Source organism: Lissotriton vulgaris, chromosome 6, assembly GCF_964263255.1.
Source record: "Lissotriton vulgaris chromosome 6, aLisVul1.2, whole genome shotgun sequence".
Lineage (NCBI taxonomy): Eukaryota > Metazoa > Chordata > Amphibia > Caudata > Salamandridae > Lissotriton > Lissotriton vulgaris.
The window spans coordinates 1,761,771,055-1,761,793,403 of record NC_141694.1 but is presented as its reverse complement, the minus strand read 5'-3'; the positions used below and the strand labels follow the sequence as shown (position 1 = coordinate 1,761,793,403).

Below are 22,349 nucleotides of genomic sequence, written 5' to 3'. Positions count from 1 at the left end.
CTGTGGACATCGCATTCCGAACATCTTCGATTCAGTCTGCTGCCCGCTGACTGCGACACCTGTGTCTGCACTGTGTTTTGGGGGCAGCTCTCGTAAGTTACACGACGCACCGACCATCCCACACCAAAGTCTGGGCTGACCGACACCAGATCCCATCAACCGGCACTGTCACTTGCACCATGACCTGTCAGCACCACCATGAGCACCACCTCACTCTGCACCGCAGCCCTGGTCCCACTGATGCTGCTGGACGACCGTTACCAAGCCGCTGCCTGCACGGCAGCTTGAGGGCACCGCTACGCTTCACATCGCAACCAACATGGTTGCCACGACCAGCCCGCACCGATGCGATCAACCGGAACCAAAGGTACTGTTTATGAGACTACTGACATTAACGCCGGTCTGCACTGACGCGGTCGGACAGAACTGTTGGATTCTGTTGTTTTCAGCACCGCGGTAGCTCCGGAAGGACCTACCGTTGTCAAAGAACATTTTTAAGTCATACTTACAAAGTGCCTATTTTTTATTAGTGTATGTGGGCTCTTATCACTTTGGTCTTGTTTGCATAGATAAATATTGGTTATTTTTCTAAAACTGGTGTGGTGTTCTTTTGTAGTGGTTTCACTGTATTACTGTTAGTTATGTGCAAATGCTTTACAAACATCCTCTGAGATAAGCCTTACTACTTGTGCCAAACTACCAACGGGGTGAGCAGGGGTTATTTTAGGAGTGTATCCCCCTTATCCTGACTAGAAGGAAGGGGCCCTATTTTGACAAAGGTGCAAACCATTGCCACCTATAGACCCCCATTTCTAAAACTGACTGTTTCATGTACTTGCGCTGTTTCCACAAACCAAGTTAAAATAACCAAACTAATTTTTAACCTCCGATTTCAAATAAACAAAGGGTTATTAAAAAGTTCAAGTTTCGCTTCTTTATGCATATATATATATATATATATATATATTTAATGAATCTGCTAAAATTACTTATTTTTCTTAACCGTGGTTGACCCCCTCTGTGCAGGTGTTGTGCACCCAAAGGGGTATGCACACCACATGATAACAAGCACTGGCGTTGCCAATAGGTTTCGCATTTTGAAAGTTGGAGCTATTGGTTTTGTAAATGACATTTTATATTTATATATTGTTATTGACAATGCCAATAACGATATATAAATATAAAATGTTATTTACAAAACCAATAGCTCCAACTTTCAAAATGCGAAACCTATTGGCAACGCCAGTGCTTGTTAATCTCAGAACTGTGTACTGGTGGCCCTGTTACCCTGCCATATGCTAGTTTATTGGTTGAACACACGATTGACATACACACTCTGAAACCACAAGACTTGTGAGTAAGTTACACACAAAACACGTTATTGCTATTATTTTCGTTGTTATGTTTATTATATCATCTGCCAAGTGGCCTTGTGTGATTGGGTAAACTCTCATCCATTCCTGGCTTTTTCGAGGGCTTGGAAAACCATCATATTGAATGGCAAAGTATCTGTGAATGTTACTCACCCGTTTGAAGCTGTGCGGAAACCTATGTCAGAATGGCTGCTAAGTGCAAACTACAGAGAACTATTTAACAACCCGAACGCAGTGCGCCAGCCGCACAGAAATAAGCTCCAGACTAACATGGAAGCTGCCATAAAGGGAGAACATGCAAACTACTCTTCGCTTGCAGTTTGTGTCTGTGGAATGGGATGCATAACTTTTATTACAGAATATACAAACTGCCACGGAATTGGGTGGCAATTGAACCTGTTGAGTAAAGTGCCACGAATCAGCAAGACATTAAAAGCAAGTGCTGTATGTATGTGCCATTTGCACAAGCATCAGCAAGACCACAGAGCACGCTTTCTGTTGCCGGTGTCACACCTCCTCACGCATACCGCTTCCATCCTAATCTTGTTCTGCACTACGTTACCAAAAAGTGAAGTTGCACAGCGTCCTCACCCATACCACTTCCCATTTTACAATGCATGCAAAAAGTTTGTGCAGTGCGACCACCAAAGAATGTATGTATTATATGGAAGCAAAAGTTGCGCAAAATATATCAAACTTAATTTTTTACTTTTTTTTGTAGTACAGTACAGTTCTAGAAGTTTTCACATCCGTCAACCTGTCCCAAGTCATGGGTTCGGCTTTCAGACATTTATGAAATTTGTGCCACCAATAGAACGCAAGTAACCATTCGAACCTTGAAAGAACTTGTTGCATACCCTTGAGTGAACATGGCGAAACTACAAGCCCCAGCATGCTTAGTGGTGCTCGCTGAACATTCAGGCATGAATCATTTTGACAACTATGTTTTCTTTATCTTTTCACGAGGTTATTTGCCCCGGGTCAGCAACAAAGGTGATCTGTGCCAGAAGAAACCATTAGACTGGTCAAGTGCCCATCGAGATGCGCGCGGCTTGGGGGCTCCAGACATCGCGAGAATAAGGCCAGAGCCGGCGATGCTAGACGAGTTAAAGACCAGCCTTGTGGTGTAACCCCGAGCAGCTCCCCATTTCTCTGCAGGAAAAACCTATGGGAATGTGATCTTGGGCACATATTTTTATTGTACATTGGCCCAGGAGGCCCCGAGTACCTACAACTTTAAAACTCACCGTTGGCACATATTCATTTATCAACCAGAAAACATGATTTCCAGTAGGAAGCAATTTAAACTAGAAATAACGAAACAACCCAAAACAGAGAGAAGGAAGGGGGCTGAGTAGAGTGGGGGAAAGGGCAAGAAGGGCTGGGGTTAAAGGCCAACGCGAGAGAGGGGAGAGAGGTAAGAGATGAGTGAAGAGAGAAAGTAGGGCTCGCAGAACAGAGGGTAAAGAGTTAGCAGGGTTAGCCTGCGTGCGAAAGCGCGATGCGCTTGGAGAGTGTATGCTGGCAAATGGCCGGAGGGAAGCCGGATGGGGGCGGGAGAGCCTGGTGGGGGGGGGGGGCGGGAATGCGAGCGAGGGGAGGCGGCGGATTAGGGAGATGCGCAGTCTAGGTAGCATCAGTGGAAACTTAATTCACCACACACAGAAACAAGCTAAATTTAAAAAAAATACAATTTTCTGAAACCAAAACTGTTTTTAGTGTCAAAAAGCATACTTTGCCCTAGTAGTGAAAGACACTAGTATACTACCCATGGGGATGTGCTCCTTGCAAAAGAACAAAATGCTGCCTCTCACAGAGAAATTAGCAAATGGCTGAAGCGAGCTGACCCACTGCCTCGTGCTGTATGCTGTAGTGGGTGGAGGAGATATGTGAATGACAAAATAACCGAGCAATGGACGAAAGGCGGGGACTGAAAGTCTGCCTATGTACATTATACATATAATTTGAATCAAATCAAAAGGCCTTGGCTAACGCCTGGCCTAAACGTCTAGGTCTTCAAAAAACAGGAATGCAAAGCAGATTGATTTCCCCACAGTGAGCAGGGCAGCAGTCAGTGGGCTGTGGGCCAAGTGCTGCTACCACGTGGCCACACACAATAGGCCTTGGAGCAGGCCCTTGTGAAGGTCACCGGATCAGCTACCAAACATGATCCTGTTTGCAACCTGGCACCCTATTTGGTAGCGTGCAGAATTGGCATCAAATGCCCTCACCGGCACCAAGGAATGAGAACCAGCACTTAGCCTGTAATACAAGGGCAGAAAGAATGTCAGTGAAAAGCGCAACCAAGCTTGCACCGGCTCAGCCCCTACGCCAATAACGCGAGTGCGTTGCTTAAATTCTGCTCGAACTGTGAAAAAAAAAGCTCACGCGTACATCGCAGGGTGTGCCAGTGCCCTAGGATTAATTAAGGTGAGTACCCGTAGCCAGCTAGGTTGCCAGGCACAGGGGAATATACTTTCTGCGCGTTTCTCCTTACCCCCACCAATTGCGCAAGTCAGGAGGGAAGCCAGATGAAGCGTGAAAGGTAATGCGGGAGGTTAAAAGAGACTGTAACATGGAAAGACCGTGAGGTAGAGAAAAAACAAAAGGCAAAACGTAAGACGACAAAGCAAATGAAATGTGAGGTAGGGGAGAATAATCAATATAGGGCGTGTGTGTAGCTGAGGGAGTACAGCCCATGGAGAAACAGAAGGAAAAGGAAGTCTGGAAGGAGAGAGGAAATACGTTCTGGGAGTAAGAGGAGTTAACAGATGAAATGTGTAAAGGAGGATAAAGAAAACGATGGGAATAGGGGAGAAGTGTGGCAGGCAGATGGCTGCGCGGAGGGAAGCCGGATGGGGACGGGAGAGCCTGGTGGGGGGCGGGAAGGTATAGAATGACGAGAAAACGATGGGAATCGAAAAATAGAAACGAAAGAAAAAGAAGCTAAAACCGGGAAAGCAAGACTATTCCGCCATGCTCGGCTCGAAAAAGCAAATGGCCGGATGGGGGCGGGAGAGCCTGGTGGGGGGGCGGGAATGCGTGCGAGGGGAGAAGAGTGATAGGCAGATGGGCCGGATGGGGGCGGGAGAGCCTGGTGGCAGATGGGCCGGATGGGGGCGGGAGAGCCTGGTGGGGGGGCGGGAATGCGTGCGAGGGGAGAAGTGTGATAGGCAGATGCGCGGAGGGAAGCCGGATGGGGGCGGGAGAGCCTGGTGGGGGCAGGCGGATTAGGGAGATGCTTGTGCGTGTGTGGTCACGTGACCCGCTTTTGTGGTCACGTGACCTCACATGCACTGTAAAGAAACCGCAGTGGAAACCGCAGTGGTTTGACTATTCGATCGAGCCCATGAATTTTCGCCATTCCATTCGCAAGCGAATGGTAATAGGCGAAACCCAAAAAACAATTATGTGTTGTAATAGAGTAACACAATTACAGAGAGCACAGGCCTAACACTACTGAGTGCAGCCAACTCCTGGAATCAACACTTCTTTTAACTTCACGTGCTACAACTATGCTGACGACACCCAGAAAATCATCAAACCGAATAAATCAAATGAACTTCAGCTCTCAAAACTGGATGACTGCCTCGATGCCACCACCCAGAAACCATGGAAACCCAGACAGTGTAAGCACTACACTGCGAGACAAGTGCGCTTCACAATTTGATGTGCACATAGGTATATATTATAAGTCTGGCTACTTTAATTGCATAAAAAGCAGTGATTTCTTTACTTATATGTCACAGGGATAATAATGAGTTTTGTAGAGCGCGAACAGCTACCTCACATGGAGGTGTCCCGGCGCTGTGAGAACAGACTAACCATATGCCAGGTGACAAATCTTAGCGTAGTGGAGTGAAAAGCCAGGTTTTTAGCAGTCGTTTAAAGCAAGTTTCAGAAGGGGCCTGATGTAGGGCAGGAGGGAGAGAGTTCCATAACCCCGCCACATTGGCCGAGAAGGTTCTTCCACCCAACCGCGCTCTTCGCGCTCGAGGGACCACGAGCTGCACCCGCCCATTGGAGCGGAGGGTCCTCGACTGATGATACCTGGGTAGCCTGGCTCTCAAATAATTGGGACAGGTGCCATACAGGTACCTGAAGGCCAGCGTCAAGGTTTTGAACTTGATCCTACTGGCCACTGGAAGCCAGTGCAGTGCTCGAAGATGCAGAGAGACTGGGTGCTTAAAAGGAATACACATCAACAGTCTCGCAGCCGCATTCTGCACCGTCTGTAGGCGCTGGATTAAGTATTGGGGAAGACCCAGATAAAGTCCGTTGGCGTAGTCCAGCCTCGATGTTACTGTGGCATGGACTACAGTCTTACGGCACTCTTCTGGTAGAAGTCTCAGGATCTTGCGCAGGTTCCTCAGCTTGGATAGACAGCATCCTGCTACCTGCTGAATATGAGAAGCAAAGGAAAGACTGCTATCCCAGCGGACTCCCAAGTTTTTTGCACTCTGGCTCGGCGACGGGGGCATCCCCATTTCCACCGGCCGCCAGAACTCTGCAGGGGGGTGATCCCTTGCCAAAGAAGATGACCTCTGACTTCTCAGCATTCAATTTGAGTTTGTTTGCGTTCATCCATCTGGCCACATCTCGGAGGCACCCCTTAAAATTTGCAAAAGCGCCTTCCGACACCTCCGAGTATGGGAACACCAGCTGGGTGTCGTCAGCATAGGATATTGCCTTGACCCCCCAGTTTGCAATGAGTGTAAGCAGAGGTGCCAAGTAAACATTAAATAGTAGCGGGCTCAGAGCCGACCCCTGGGGAACACCGCATTTTATCTTGGTGGGTTTAGACACAATATGACCCAATGCCACCTTCTGTGTTCTTTGTGACAGGTACGACTGAACCCATCCCAGTGCTTGGTCCTTTAGCCCTATCTCTGCCAGCCGTTGTAGGAGCCTACCATGATCCACAGTATCGAAGGCGGCCGACAGATCCAGGAGAACCAGCATAGCTGACTCCCCGGCATCCATCGACCACCTCACTGATTCTGCTACTTCAATGAGTGCAGTCTCTGTGCTAAAGCCCGGTCTAAAACCTGATTGAGTCTCATGTAAGACATCATTGTCCTCAATAAATTTGTTAAGCTGGCGCTGGATTATCTTCTCAAACATTTTTCCTGGGGCCGCCAGCGGAGAAATTGGCCGCAGGTTGCTCAAGTCCAACGGATCACCATTTGCTTTTTTCTTTAACGGGAGGAGAGTGGCATGCTTCCATGCCTCCGGAAATACCCCCGAGGTAATGGATCCATTCCAGATGGACTGTAGGGTGGGTACCACAAATTCAGTTATAGATTTCCAGAGTTTGGGTGGACAGGGATCATCTGGGGAACCCGATTTACATTTTTGAAGCTCCTTAATAACTAAATACAAGTCTATCTGAAGGAACTGCTCAAGTCCTACCACTGGCCCTATTTTTACTGCTATATCTGATTTCTCCGTCCTAACCTCCGGGCCAAAGGAGTCGTAAACTTTTTGGATCTTACACTCGAAAAACTCCGAGATACTGTTGCACAATGACAGGGATGGGGGAACCTCCCTTTCTATGCAGCTAGGTTTAAAGAAGGACTGCACCACTTTGAAAACTTCCTTACTTGAGTGCTCTGCTTCTCGGATAGAGGTCGCAAAGAAGGCTTTCTTGGCCCTTCTCACTGCTTTCTGCAGATTTTTTAGTGCATCCTTGTAGCGGTCCCTTTCTACATCCCCATACCTTACTCTCCATAACCTCTCTAATTTTTTACATGCCTTCTTTTCGGCTCTGAGATCGCTAAAGAACCAGGGGGCCGATGGAGACTCCCTTTGTGATGTTGCGCGTTTGGCGGGTGCAACTGAGTCCACCATACTCTTTTTTTTTTTTTTTTATTTTTATTTGCAGACATACAGATGATGCAATCGGCATTGACACAGTTCCATAGACATTAGGATGTAAGCATCAAGATCACCGTTCGTATTACAATGGCCATCATACCTTGTACTTCTACAGCCCTCAGCGGGTCTCATCCCATGGATCACAGTAAGAGTCAATCATAAGTAGTTCTGCAGTATAAAAAACATGATCCCTTTTCCGGCCATTCTGATATCTGCAGCATTTTCTTTTTTTTTTTAAACCCCTCTCCTTCCAACAGTTCCCATTTCCAACCATCAACGCCTCCCCCCTCCCCCCACCCCACAAGAACTCAGGTAAGTGGCTTGGAACTGCCACTCCTACTGTAACTTAACTGTGCAGTCATATAGCAGTGTTTCCGTGTGTCCTTCCTTCACCTCCCCCCTTCCCCCCCTTCCCGGGCCCCCCCCCCCAGTGTGGTAGAGTCCACCATATTCTTGATCCAGTTATTAAATAGTTGTGCATCAGTATTGCTATCAGAAGTTAAAACAGGTTTATTCAGGCCCAGGGCCGGGCCCATAGCCTCAGGGGCTAACTTTTTTATCTTGATAAAGGTACATTTACTCATAACCGGTCTGGGCGTATCTATTTCCACTGTAAAGGGAATAAGAAAATGATCAGACCAGATCAGCGGCAGGGCCGACTCTACCTTTACAGTATCCCCATTATTAATAATTAAGTCTAGCGTGTGACCTGCTCTATGTGTGGGGCCCTCATTACACAGCGTCAGATTTGCAGTCATCAATGTGGACAGTAAGGTTTCAGCTAGGGTGCAATTATCCCTATCCACATGAACATTAAAGTCCCCTAATAAGAGAAAATGGGAATGTAAGAGTGAGCGCTGAACAATCATATCCAGCAGTGATTCCAAGCTGGAGGTAGATCCTCCCGGGGGGCGATATACTAATAGCCCAGCCAGGGTCACCTGCGGACCCATCTGGATACCAAAGTGTAGGCCTTCCACTCCTGATATCTGGATAGGAGTTGATGAAGTAAGCGTGAAAGCTGCCTTAATTATCACCGCTACCCCTCCCCCTTTCTTGTCCTCACCTCGATTAGCAAAACACATTTTGTAGCCCGTGGGTACAGCTAGTGCAATAGCCGTCATATTATCCTCCCCGAGCCAGGTCTCTGTTAAAAACAGAGCATCCCACTCATGATCCTCGAGGAGCGACCAAATGTCGGCCGCGTGCCTAGGCAGCGATCTACAATTTAGGAGGGCTGCTTTAAAGCACACGGACCTTGGCGCTACTGTTTTTGCAGGCATCTCATCGGCCGCCTTACCGTAAACCCCCAGAGTGAACTCCCGCATCGCTCACATGTCTTAGGCGGAGACCTCGCCCCCAGCATCATCAAATGATCTCTGCAGCCTTGGTCAGTGTTGAGCGCCCACAGGTCTGCGGATGACCAGGCGATCTGGCCCCCATCCCACGCCTCCCAGGCAGCATGGCCGGCCGCGGTCGCAGTCCAGTCGCGGACGGGCGCAGACGGGCTTTCCTTTGGCGCGCCATCGTCGCGCCCGCTGCGCGGCCGGACACACATGCCCAGAAATAGGGTGGAGAGAGGAAGTGACGCGGTGGGTGGGAGGAGTCTCGTCCCTCTGCTCAAGCGGCACATGAAAGCCGTGGCGGAACGGGGACGGACCGAGGAAGACCGAGGATGTGGTCATACCTGTGAAATATCTCCACATTTCATAGGAATTACATTATTCCCCTGAAATGTGCATTTTTTCCCATTTTATTCCCTCCAGCCAATTAGTCTTCAAATATGACGTTCATTTAAACAAGGGCAGCTCTAAAGTTACTTACCTTCAGTAATGCCTTTCTAGTAGAGACTATCTAGCTGCAGCTTCCTCACATTTTGAATATTCCCCAGTTGTCATACTGCATACGGAAACATTTCAGCAGTACCTCTGCGTGCCGGAAGGGGGCACAGTGTGGCTCAGCAACGATGCTGTTCCATTCCGGTAGTAAGGTGTGGTGCCTATATAGGAGCGGCTGAAGCACGCTGATGTCAGTTGCTTTCGAGAGGGTCTGCGCCCCAGACGCAAAGTTCCAAAAGCAAACTGGTACAGCAGAATATAGACTTGAGATCTTATTAATGGATAGAGTTCAGTCACAGAACGGGTGGATGGGAGGGTCGATGATGAATCTGCGTCAAGACAAATTCTCTACCAGAAAGTTCATTGCCGAAGGTAAGTAACTTGTTCTTCTGATAGAGACAACTAACCCCACATTCCTCACCTTTTGATTAGATACCTAAGCAATAACCATTCAGTGGTGGGTCTATGAATGGACGTAAACCAGAAAGTCCTGCTTTGGCCACTCTGTAGCAGATGTTAATGCAGAGCATGATCCGTTGTGAGATGGTTCTTCCTTGTACAGCCTTGGCTTTCATTGCTCCCAAGAACTAAAGAGCGGCCTGTCGACCCAGTGGTCTTTGGTACATTCAATGCAGAAGCTCAGCGCTCTCGTGGGGTCCAAGCGATGGAGCATCTCTTTCTCTTTATGTTTAAATTTCTTTATTGACTTTCCGAGATAACCATTAACAAACAACAATACAATACACTCTGTGAGTCTCTTTCTCTTTAGAGGGATGAGGTGGAGAATAGAATGTCGGCAGGGTGGTGGTTTGACCAAAATAGAATGGTGTCACAATTTTTGGCAGAAAGGATGTCTGCGAAGAAGGTGGTGTATGGTGGATCGACACAAAGAGCCTGAAGTGCCAAGGTTATGGCAATGAAGAACACAGTCTTGATAGCGACCACTGAGACTTGCGGAGGCCTGGTCGCCCCCACACTCCTCCTGCCTACTGTGCCTGCCGCTGCTACCTCGCTGATTCCTCGCCTCGTGCAGGCGACCCAGCCGCCGCTGAGCCGCCCGCCCGATTGGACCCGACTTTCCCGCCGCTGCCTCCCTGCGGCCCCGCCCCCGCCAGCCGATTGGACCCCTGCTCCCGCCACCCAGCGGACCCTCCCTCCCGGCTCCCTTCTTAAGGGGTAGAGTAAAAGTTTCCCTTGGTAGGATTCTTAACTAATCAAGTCCACATGTTAATATTGGACATTTACACTGAAAAAATATGAAAGAAACATATATATAAAAACTTATATCAAATTTATCGTTTTGTTAAAAACATGAAAAAAATCACACAGTAAAAACAATTATACTTAATCAAGGTTTCTGCTAACTAAAATTTACAATTCTAAATCACACAAGATTTCTCAACATAAGATACTAATCTTAAAACTTAATAAACAGTGCCCTGAAATTCATCAATAAAAAACAACACAGGGGAGAGACAGAAAGAAAGACAGTATCGTTTGTCATTGAAACTTAGCACATCGAGTATTACAATCTCAAACCACCAATCCTGGGCGCTTTTGAATCTTGCGACCTGCAGGTTTGGCACGGTTACCCAATTATGCAAATTGTGTAGCGTCAACGCGTTTCGATGGCTTTTGTTTCAAATTAGTGCCATCTTTTTCAAGACTGTTCTTTTATAGGTCTCTCTTGATCGGCGGCACTGGTTGGTTGCCTTGTAGTTAGTGAAACAATCCATGAAGCGGGCAAGATTTTATAATAGAGAGAATCTACTAGAGATAGATAGGAAAAAAACAAATAAGGCCCAAGACAGGATTGTCTTTGTAAGTCAATACTCTGGCCTCAGTAACAAGATAAAAAATATAGTTAATCGCAATTGGAAGATTATCAACAATGGCCAAACTGTACCAATACCTAAACCATTGTTCTCATTCCGGCGCAACAAAACAATAAAAAATGCACTGGTAAAAACATACAAGAATATGGCCAGCAATGTACAAACAACCTTGGTGGACAATAAAAAGGCAACAGGTAACCACAAATGTGGCTCATGCTCAATCTGCCCCAATTGCATTACAACTAAGAAATTGATTTTCAATGGTAAAACCCTGATCCCTAAAAGCTTAAATAATTGCACGAGCAAAAATATAGTTTATTTGCTTGTTTGCCCCTGCGGTTTGGGCTACGTAGGGGAAACGGGTAGGGAGCTCCGAACAAGACTATTGGAACACAGATCATCAATCAAAAACAAGAAGGAAAATGCGCCCTTAACCTATCACTATCAAAAGGAGAACCATGACTGTAACGAATTTACATGGTTCATCCTAGAAAGAATAAGCATCAGCAGAAGAGGAGGCAATTTAGATGCCATCAGGAAAACACGTGAACAATGGTACATGCGTTTCCTAGACACTGTGGAAAAGGGGCTCAATTCAAAAGAAGATTGGATGAAAATTGTTGTTAACAACTGAGAAACTGGATGAGGCTAAAAGAACCCACAGTTGATATATATCCAATAAAATCAGCAATAATTAATAAAACATTAATAGTATAGAGGACTTGTAATATGAGAATATACATTTTAAAATTGAGGTATCTGCAGCACCCATCTGTCCGATGTGACAGTGCGCCAGTGGAGCTGGTGATGGCGAACCCTTCCCCCAACTGGCGTCACATGGGTCTGAAAGTGCAGACTAGGAGGGTTTCGAGGCGGATGCTGCTGGTGTGGACTGGCCTAGTCATTGTCCCCGACCGCCGCCACGGCGGTTTCCACGTCCGCCACTGCGCTGGACGATAGTTTGCGGCCCGTGGCTGGCAGGACGTGTGGAGGTGCCCCTTCCTTGGCCACGAAAGGAGCGAAAGGCAGCCGTTTGCTGGTGCGGGCCGATAGGCCCAAGGACTTGGCCGTAGCCCTGGAGTCCTTAAAGCGCTCAAGCGCATGGTCTGCCTTGTTGCCAAAGAGGCGACGGCCATCAAACGGCATGTCCATAAGGGTGTTCTGGACATCAGCCGAAAAGTTGGCGGACCTCAACCAGGCGTGGCGACGAATCGCCACAGTCGTTGCCATCGCTCTGCCCAGTGAGTCCGTGGTATCCAGCCCACACCGGATGGAGTACCGTGGTGCATCTCGACCCCCCGCAAGGGCTTGGGTGAGTTTAGTCTGGACCTCCGCCGGACATTGTGGCAGCACGTCCGCGACCGTGTCCAACAGAGAGTGGGTATAACGGCCCAAGAGGCACGCGGTGTTGACTGACCGCAGCCCTAAGCTTAGGGAGGAGAATACCTTCTTTCCGTATTGCTCGAACCTCTTGGATTCCCGATCGGGGGGGGGGGCCGTTGGGAATGCGGTCTGGGAATTAGAGGCCTGGATGACCAGGCTTTCGGGGGTGGGATGGGTGGACAGGAAGCAAGGGTCGCCCGGAGCCGGGCGGTGGCGTCTGGCCACGTTCCTATCTACAGGCTGACCTGTAGCGGGCTTGGACCAAGTGCCCAGAAGAACGTCAGGCCAGTCCTCATTAAACGGCAGCTGAGGCTCGGCCAAGCTTGCCTGCGGTTTTAGGACCTCAGTGAGGAGGCTAGTCCTCACGGTCGCGACGGGGAGCTCCAGGCCCAAGGCCTTGGCTGCCCGCATCAGTACCACACTATAGGCAGCCCCCTCCTCCGTAGCCACTGTAGGAGGGGAGACAAAACCAGTGTCCGACAAGGTATCCAGACCACTGGCCTCCCCTAGCTCACCTGTCCAGTCCTGATAAGACTGACACTCCCGTGCCAGAGGGTCCTCAGACCCCTCCCAATCCCCCTCGCCACCCATCTCCTGAGACTCAGGACCAGAGGATGGGGCCGGGTCATAGAAGTAAAAATCTCCTATCGGCGTCGGATACGGCGCCGTTCAGACACTGGGCCCGAATCGAAGGAGGGATCGGAGGCGGCGCCGCTCGGAGGCGGCACCGGGGTCGACACCCTGGGGGCCGGCGCCCGCGAGGTCGTGAGGTCGACCCGGATCCGGACCCGGATCCTGCGGGGGCCTGCGGCACCGGGACCGAAGTCATCGGCGCCGCCACAAATTAATTTGTGATGACGAGATGATGTTCATCCACCCCAAAATTTGTCCAATCAGGACTCTAATTCACATTGAAAGTTACATTTTTTAGTTAGATAGAGCTAGTGAAAATAGGTATAAAAAGTGCTGTTTTTACTGAAGAGGATCTCCTTTTCGATTTCTTCCAGAGATATTGCCGGAATGCTGATTTTTTTCTGATATGTAAGATTTCAATAACTCTTACTTCTTTCCACAGGGAGATGCACTTTAGATTGAGGGTCTAGTTAGGGATGTTAGGAGAATAGATGATTATTTGGGAACTATCTGTCTTTTGCTAATACTTGTTCTTTGAGTTTATATTAAATAAATGATTCCAGCTGTCCTGAATTTAAACCTTATTTTTAATGTCGTTTTTTTTTAAATAAAGAAATAGATAAAATAAATAATCTTAGACATGCTGAATTTGCTCTTAATAAAAATTAGATAAATGGAGAATTAAGCTGGGCTTGAGATTTCCTATGCCTAACTTTTTACTAGCAGATCCAATGATCTCAATGGTGGTGTGTCTAAATAAAATGTCATATTAAATGAAAACCATGGTAAGTGTATTTTATACTGCAGGTGTAAATAGTATAAATATTTAATTTTCGTTTTAGATACTCCACTATGATACAGAAGCTCTTCTTTTGAATTTCGCCGATCCATGAAGTAGAGTGTAAGTGGTTTTGGATGATTCACAGTGTTATGGGCCCCCCTGTTTGAGAATATGTCAGAAGTTGCATTTCAGGGAAAGGTGACATGGATTTAGAAATGATTTCCTGAGGAGCGCTGCAACACCTTCACTAAGCATGGACGCAGCTGTGAAAATACAAGACAACTGTTGAATGCAATGATCACAACTGAGATGGAAACGTGTAATGTCTCAAGTCATTGTTGTGAAATTGCACATCCAAAACTAGAAAATGGACTCCAGTCTCATTCCGAATTTTACTTTAAAATGCACTGAGGGATTTTCAATCCAGCAAACTGATGGGGAAAGAAGCAGGATACTCATATGTCAAACGATACATATGTGTTATAGCACGGGGAAAGACCTTACAGGCGTCTAAGCGCTGTGCAGTACTACAACACGAACACCGCGTTCACTTCTTCCATGTCAGCATAAGAACAACACTATTCGTGTAATTCATTTTTAACATCTTAAGCACCTGATCGGGATTAAGAAGCAGAGAACTCAGATATATTTCAGCAGGGGGTTACATTTTAAACGGACAGCACCTGCAAACGGCAAGACGCCGAGTTAAAAACAGGAAGGCTGCCGAAGTAGGTATACTGTTGAAAGATCCTTGTAGTAGGTGTCTATGATGCCAAATTACATTCCCCTACAAGTTAGAGAGACTGTGTGAATGTGGTATGTGTATTCGTTTAAAAAATTGAAAAGCCAAAGAGCCATTTGCACTGACATTACCTTTTCCAAGAAGGTGCTGCCGTCTTTGGCAATCCACCCTGGGAGCTTCGAAAGTCGGAGGCTGAAAAATAAATGGGAGAAAACTGAGTGCCACGAAGCATCACACAACTGCATGAAGGCGCGTTTACAGCCTTGATAACCAAACCATCAATAAAACAAAGCATTTGATAAGATATCATTTATTTCAACTGAACAGTACAGGATTTATATTTTAATAAGCTCTAATTAAGGTGAATGGAAAAAGATCTGAATCTTTTAATAAAGTTATTTCACGCTGCACAAAAGAATTTGTAAAGTTTTGATTTTATTATTCACTTAACATGGACAATGAATGTAGATCTGGTATTGTATCACTCCCCAATTGTCCACTGTCCAGATTTATTTGTAATTGTCATTACAATGAATCCTTCTTTTCTTCATTACATTTCTTACTAAGTGAGGGCGAGTCCGCATCCAGTGGCCAGGCAATTCATTGTTCCTTACCTTTATTGATAATAAAACGAGCAGAGATAACATCGGCCTATAAAACGGGGACACAGAAGAGAAGTGAAGTGAAAGAACATTTGGAGAGTGGAGTGCAGAGCAGGCTTGAGTATCCTTTTATGTAATGCCGTATTGTATTGTAACCTCTGAATAGGGAGCACTTCATGTCAGTCAAATTCTGTACCTGCACCCACACATTGGAGGGCTGACGAGAAGTGCAGATAGAGTAGGGCTTGCTGGTGAGTACTGTCTTCATCTAACCTGACCTCAACATGTAATGCCTTTTGGAACAGTCAGGTCTCCGATGACATTTCAGAGAGTTATGGAAAAATCCCAGCAATTCCAATGTTACTCAGTCTCTGGAGTAGGGTGGATGATGTAGGATGTGAAAGACAGAGAAGAGGTCCAGTTACAGGAAGACAGACCTCCATTCGCATTGATGGTAGTCTGGTGGGGTGGTTGAAATGGAGCCGGTAACAAGCATTGCTAGTTTTTTTCCATCCTCTTGAGTTTTCCATCGAGTAGAACCAGATTCTCAACAGTGGATGTTGTGCACACGTGAAAAGGCCTTCAGAGGAATAAATGTGTTAAAGACGGTGGAGAGCGAGCCTTAGAACTGCTGACCTGTCATCGCAGGGCAGATTAGCTTTGAACCGGTCCTCTGTGACTAGAGAGCGTGGTAGTCAAGTTTCTTCACCGATTTGAGGAGGATCTTGGTGTTCAAAATACATGGCATAGAATGGGAACAGGCAGATTGCAGTAAATGGTATAGGGGTCGCTGCAGGTGACAGACTGATTTTTGTCAATATGTGGCAGCACGGTGAAGATTTTGTTGAGGTGTGCCCGGCTGCATGTCTGAGGTCACAGGCCACTTGGTAGAAGTTCCCGACTATAAGGTTGGAATGGGGGATTTGGATTGTCAAACCAGACATTGCCTTCACCCAATATACAAAGATTAGTGGAAAAACCAGCAATGGAACTGAAAAAGCAGCTTTGGTTGTTTGAAGAGTGATTCTATGTCGATACATATAGAAAAGGCAGGTGAAGCTCTGGGCAGCAAAGAGTAATGATAAACATTCGGAGGTGAAAAACCATGGAAGCTGGTGGGTAAGAGTTTTTTTTATTTTTTTTAAACAACCTCTATTCTTCCACTTGTCCTCTCGGTTGGAAAATTTCTTATCAGGATTCGATAACCTGATGGGTATGGCCATGTGGAAAGTGGGGGACTACTTTATCTGCTCACTATGTTGCTCTAATGAAGAGGAGGTAGGTCCATGATGGAGTCACAGATTAAAATGCGGATGGTCAGGGGGTTTTTGTTCATAAATCAAGCACTAATGAGGATGCATAAGCAACATTGGTTGAGAGCATGTCGATGGGGATTGTTTAAAGGCACAAGGTGGGATGAGGGACAGAAGAGAAGGGTCACTATTGGTCTCAAGAAGGTAGTAGTTATTTGATTGAGCAAGGAGAGCCAGAATGCATTTAAAGATGAGATGGGTGTTGAGATTCAAGGGCAGGTGAAGTGTAGGGAAAGGTTGAGGGATTGATAAAAGTGGTTGGCTGGACAAAAAGGTGTAAGAGGGTTGAGGGTCACAGCAGGGATGTTGCAGGTAGTTAGGAAATGTGAGAAGGGGAGGGTTTCATCAACAGTTCGTACAGCCTTGTAGAAGAGATATTAAAATGCCATAGAATTCAACCATGAATACCGAAAATGTTATCAGCAGTGTGCAATGCCTAAAATACTGCTATTTTATTCTTAAATAGTTTGCGACTCATAAAAACATACAGCTAAGCGTACTGTGGCACAAAAGTACTGGCATAAGGCTTGCTGACTTTTAACTACTCAGGTTTGCCATATCCTTCGAAATAAAATAAGGTTGACATAATTGTTTAAATCAGATTTAAAACATCAGACTGGAATATCCGAGGGGCATGTATTGGTCACTCTGATGTCATTTAAACAAAGTAGCACATAGTTACATCATTTATTCCCTCCTTGATGACTCCGTGTTCCCTCCTACCAGTTGCTGAGCCTGTGTGCCAACCTGCCCAGTCTTTTATTGAGCCTGTGTCCTAGCCCGCTCATTCCTGAACCTGTATGTCAATCTGCCCATTCTGGAGTATGTGCGCTACCCTTACCATGTCCACGCCCATGCGCTATCCCACCCATTTTGGCACCTGTGTGCTAATCCATTCATTCTGGAGCAAGTGTTCTAACCCGATTGTTTTTGGGCCTGCGGGCTTATCTGACCTGTGCGCTAACCCAAGCACTCTCAAGCTTATGTGTCAACTCACCCAACCAAATTCTTGAGTCTGAATGCTAACCCAACCATTTTTTAGCTTGAGTGCTAACTTGCCCATTCTTGAGCCTGTACATTAACATGTCCATTCTTGAGCCTTCCTGCTGACACATCCATTCTTTAGCCTGTGTTCTAACCTACCCATTGTTCAGCCTTTGTTCCAATCTGCCCATCTTTGGGATAGGGCACTAACCTACCCATTCTTGAGCTTGTGTTCCGATCCGCCAGTCCTGGAGATACTAACCTACCCATTCAGAGACTGTGCCCTAACCTACCCATTCTTGAGCCTGTGTTCCAATCCACCAGTCCTTGAGATAGAGCACTAACCTACCCATTCTGACACTGTCCTGACACACCCATCCCTAAGCGTTTCTGCTACCCTGCCCGTTTCCAAATAGGTTTGCTAGCCGGTCTATTTTCAGAGATATTGTAATATTCCCACCACCAAAACCACAGAATTATCCCACCCATAAAAAAAATCAATTTGCCCCATGTATGCAAATAAGACACTGCCCTCTGACCCGCATTCACACTCGACACCTCAGTCATTGGAATCTGTAAACATTCTTGTTTAAGTTATAATTCCTCATTTCTCTGATTGGATGTACAATATTCTGTTCCATGTTCAGTTCCGTTTTATCCTATTCTGTGAATAAAAGGTTCTGTTGAGCGTAAAAAGAGTTAAATAAAAAAACGTCTTGACTGAGCCAAGCCATGAGTCAAGCAACATTTTACCATCCCAGATGGGAAGGTTGAACAGAAAACATAGGTGACCAAGATGTAGGATCTGCCTCCTACAGAGTCATTGGAACCCACTGGGGCTCCAGAGCTGCACAGGGTGGAGCAAAGCAGATTGCTTTCGTAACAAAAAAGAGGCACCATTTTCCATAATAGTACTTGTCCTCTCCTCAGAATATATGCAAGATCAAAACAGTACTATAATTGCTGGTATGTTGCCTGGCATAATCTCAAATCCTAACTATGTAAAGACCTCTTATATGTTGTTCCCAAGCAATGACCTAACACAACTAAAGCTTCATAAAGACAAATTTACAAAATGTTCTTAATGCTGCTGATAATTTCAAACAGCTTTACCCATTTATTTTGCTTCAAAGTCTCATAATTTTCCATATTACGTTTTTATGCTCTTTCAATTATTTCCGACTATCACTGCATGAAGATGAAGACAAAAGTTGACTGTCGGCCCAATCAAGGGCCTTTATTCAGCACTCTCTTTTTTTAGGTCTCATGCCTAAAGGTGCACTGCGCAGCAGTGCTCGCGAAGCGCAAGACCTTTAGTGAGTGAAAAATGGGGAATCTAAACTTACCTAGGAATCGCACACACTCGTGCGTGTGCGCTTCCTTTTCAGCTCCCCATTTGACCTTTGTGAGCGTCTTATTGTAAAAGACTGCACGCAATTGGGGAATCTAAACTTACCTAGGAATCGCACACACTCGTGCGTGTGCGCTTCCTTTTCAGCTCCCCATTTGACCTTTGTGGGCGTCTTATTGTAAAAGACTGCACGCAATTGGCCCGAGGCGGGCGCATTGCTCCTCCTATGGCCTATTGGTGTCTATTACGCACTTGGTGCGCGTAATAGACACCAATAGGCCATGGCTCGCAGTGGCGCGCACCACTCGCGGGCTTGTTCCCTGTTGGTGTCGTCGTTGCAGAGCGGGTGCTGTACGTGTCTAGTTAAAATAGCAACTTTGTTCGGCTTTGTAAGTGAAATGGCAAATTATGTATTCCGTATTTTTGATGAATGTTTTAAAGTAAATGTCTAAATGAATATTATTTTTTTCTCCATATCCTTCCCAAGAAGTACATTTCTGGAGTGTGCAACTGTTACGTTCGAGCTCGTGGCCATAAATGCAGCATGCGCCGAACCTATGTTTACGGTTGCCGCTCTGAGGCACAAACTTGGTGAATTCTTCTTTGGGGCATACCTGGAGCACCGGCGGGACTGCGAGGACCGGCAGCCCGCGCAGCAGCGCTCCGTCCTCTTCCCGCCCCCACCGGCAGCTTAAATCAGCGCCTCACGGATTCTTCTTTGGGGCATACCTGGAGCACCGGCGGCACTGCGAGGAACGGCAGCCCGCGCGACAGCGCTCCGTCCTCTTCCCGCCCCCACCGGCAGCTTAAAATAGCGTTTCGCGGGTGCCGCTAGGAGGCACAAACTTGGTGAATTCTTCTTTGGGGCATACCTGGAGCACCGGCGTGACTGCGAGGACCGGCAGCCCGCGCGGCAGCGCTCCGTCCTCTTCCCGCACCTATTACCACTCTGCTACATTAGTGGCTCAGTACTCCGCAACGCGGGACGGGCGCGGGTGCGCGCCGGGCAAAGCCCGTGCCAAGGGCGGGCCCGTTCTAGCCCGTTACAGACCGAGCAAGACCGGACCGGGCCAACTCACTTGGTCCTTGGTTGCTAGCCCTTGGTCAACATTCAAGATCTTTACAACACCAGCTGGAGATTCCACAACGACCAGGGATTATGGCAACAAGGGAAACCAGAAGTAAAGCCACGGCATCCTCTTCTATGGTGGCAGGTACTTTGGACAATTTTCTTATTAGAGCAAACTCATTGGTGGCAAACAAACTAACGATAATTGAAAGAAGGCTTTCGCAGGGGATTGAAAATGTCAGAAGGTCCTCTTTGGGTCTAATAGCGAATGCCAAAACTCCTGACAAGGGTGAGGACTCACACAACGCCCTTTTGGACAGTATTGACCAAACAACATCATCTGTACTGCAAGAGTTAAGGTCTAGCCCACCTGTCCCCAGTGACTCTTTACCGGCTATCCACGAGGTCATCTCAGCCCCACTGTCTGTTAATGGTTTAATGTCTGGAGGGGTGCATGACTCTAGCTCCCCTCAGTCACGAGGGGTGAGGGAAGGGGCTGTTCCTAAGAGGAAAAGAGGGACGCAGACAAAGGGGGGGAAAAGGCCCAAATTAGATCCTCGCCCTACCATTACTGAGACTACGGGTACTATAGTGGACCGGGTCTTTCCTCCACTACCCAACAACATCTGTAGCTTATCCCCGCAAACTCTGACAGTTGTACAGCCGGCTGGCTGCCTTTAAGTTTGGGGAGGGCTCTAATGGGGTGGAAGATAATCTTATTCGCAACCTCGGTGAAACAATGAAATCTCTGCTGGCCCCCCTGGGGGTTAGACTAGAGGGCATTGAGCACAGGTTACAAGCACTAGAAATGGCCACCGGGAGCATTGGGGAACTCGTGAAAAGCTTGGGGACTACCCAGAGAATCCAGAGGGCTAATGGGAGGGCTTCTACTCAATCAAACTCCCTAGCCTAGCAATTCCCCACCCACCTAATCCTCCTATAGTTCCTTCGCCCAACCCACCTAGCTTAGCAACTACTCATCCCCTTAATCCCCTCCCTGTAGCCAACATCCACTTGCCTCCTGCCCCCATTTTAGCAACTGTCCGTGGGCCAATTACTCTTCCGAGCCCAGTGCAGAGATCTGCGTCCACTATTTCTGTGATCTCAGACAGATCGACTAAGAAAATGGTGGTGGCGGGTGAGCGGCCTGTGCAAGACGCAAGTAGACCAAACTTGAAAAATGTAGTTAATTTACCACCTGAGGCTGCTCCATACGTAGTGGTTTTAACTGGTTTCCCTGAGCTCAGTGATCCTGTGGTGGAAAACTTTGCTTCGCTGAAAAATAAAGTGGCGCGTTGGTTGAACATCCACAGACCCCTCCCCCTAATATTAAAACTGAACTGATGATGGTCCGAAGAGTCCCGTGGGTGGGATTCACCCCAAACAAAATTAAGGGGGACTGCATCCTGGTAAATTTTAGGAACCCAGTGATTGTTTCACACATCTGCAACTGGTTAGGTAGTACGGGGATACAGTAATTCAGCCACTCCCCTTGTCCTTTTTTTACCCACCCCTAAATTGCCCACGGGACCCAGGGTCTGATGATGGGTGGACCAGGGTGGGCCCAAGGGGTTACACCAGAGGGTTTAGGCCAAATCCCTATGGAACTTCGAGGCCCATTGATTACTTTAACACGAATAGGTACAGCTGCCTTGATTACGTAGACTGACTCCACTGGGAAACAGGCTCACAGGGCAGTACTGGTGGATCAGTCCCAACAACCCCTAATAACATCGGGGAAATAGTGTCTGAGAGTGAAGCTCAGCTGGGAGCAGGGGGAGACGCCACAGCTATCCGGGTCCAGCAGCAAGCAACCACGAATCTTGACCCAACATATCTTAGAACTAAGGAACCCTCAACACATCCTCAGTCCTGCTCTCCTAGTCCAACTGTAATACTCTCCTGGAATGTGGCAGGTCTCAATAATAAACTGGCTTGTCCTGATTGGGGCTCTTTCATAGACACGACTGAAGTCTGCCTATTCCAAGAAACGTGGGCACGGGAAGAACTATTTCGAATAGGGTTTGCCTCATACTCAGTCCCCACAAGGTGGGGGGGGAAAGGGCAGAACGTCGGGAGGGGTAACGATATGGATAAGAGCTGATTTAGGCTGCACCGTCAGGGTCATGACCACGGCATCAGATGATGTGCAATGCGTGATCCTGGAGTGGTGGAATGGGGCCAGACTTGCCCTGGTTAATATTTATTCCAGACCTGTGAGTGTTACCTCCGAGTCTAGAGCCATCGAGGAGCTTGCCTCCTTTTTAGGGGAGATTCCGGAGGGAGTGACATTTGTGATAGGGGGTGATTTAAATTCTCACTTTGAGCCACTTGCGGGTCTGATGGATGGTGTAAATCAGGAGGAGGATGATGTGTGGAAAATTCCTCAAGTGGCGGGGCAGCCGGTAATGTCATGGGCCCCCTTGGCAATACAAATAACTACCCTGACGTTGAATTATTCAATCAGGGCTTGCAACGGCAGGGTGAAATCAGACATCCCTCCAATGAATACTTTTAACAAACCAGGGAGGGAGGCGGGCCTCGATTATATCCTAGTTGAATGTAGTG

General features: G+C 47.3%; 1 protein-coding gene across 2 annotated transcripts in view; it reads right to left on the bottom strand.

Annotated features, from left to right (window-relative positions):
* INTS9 (integrator complex subunit 9) overlaps positions 1 to 22,349 on the bottom strand; it is a 508,494-nt gene that overhangs the window by 354,318 nt on the left and 131,827 nt on the right. For both annotated transcript variants that reach the window (XM_086928012.1, XM_086928014.1), the window contains exon 3: positions 14,594 to 14,654. In XM_086928012.1, coding sequence (XP_086784138.1) covers positions 14,594 to 14,654 — 61 coding nt within the window. The remainder of the gene's footprint in view (positions 1 to 14,593; positions 14,655 to 22,349) is intronic.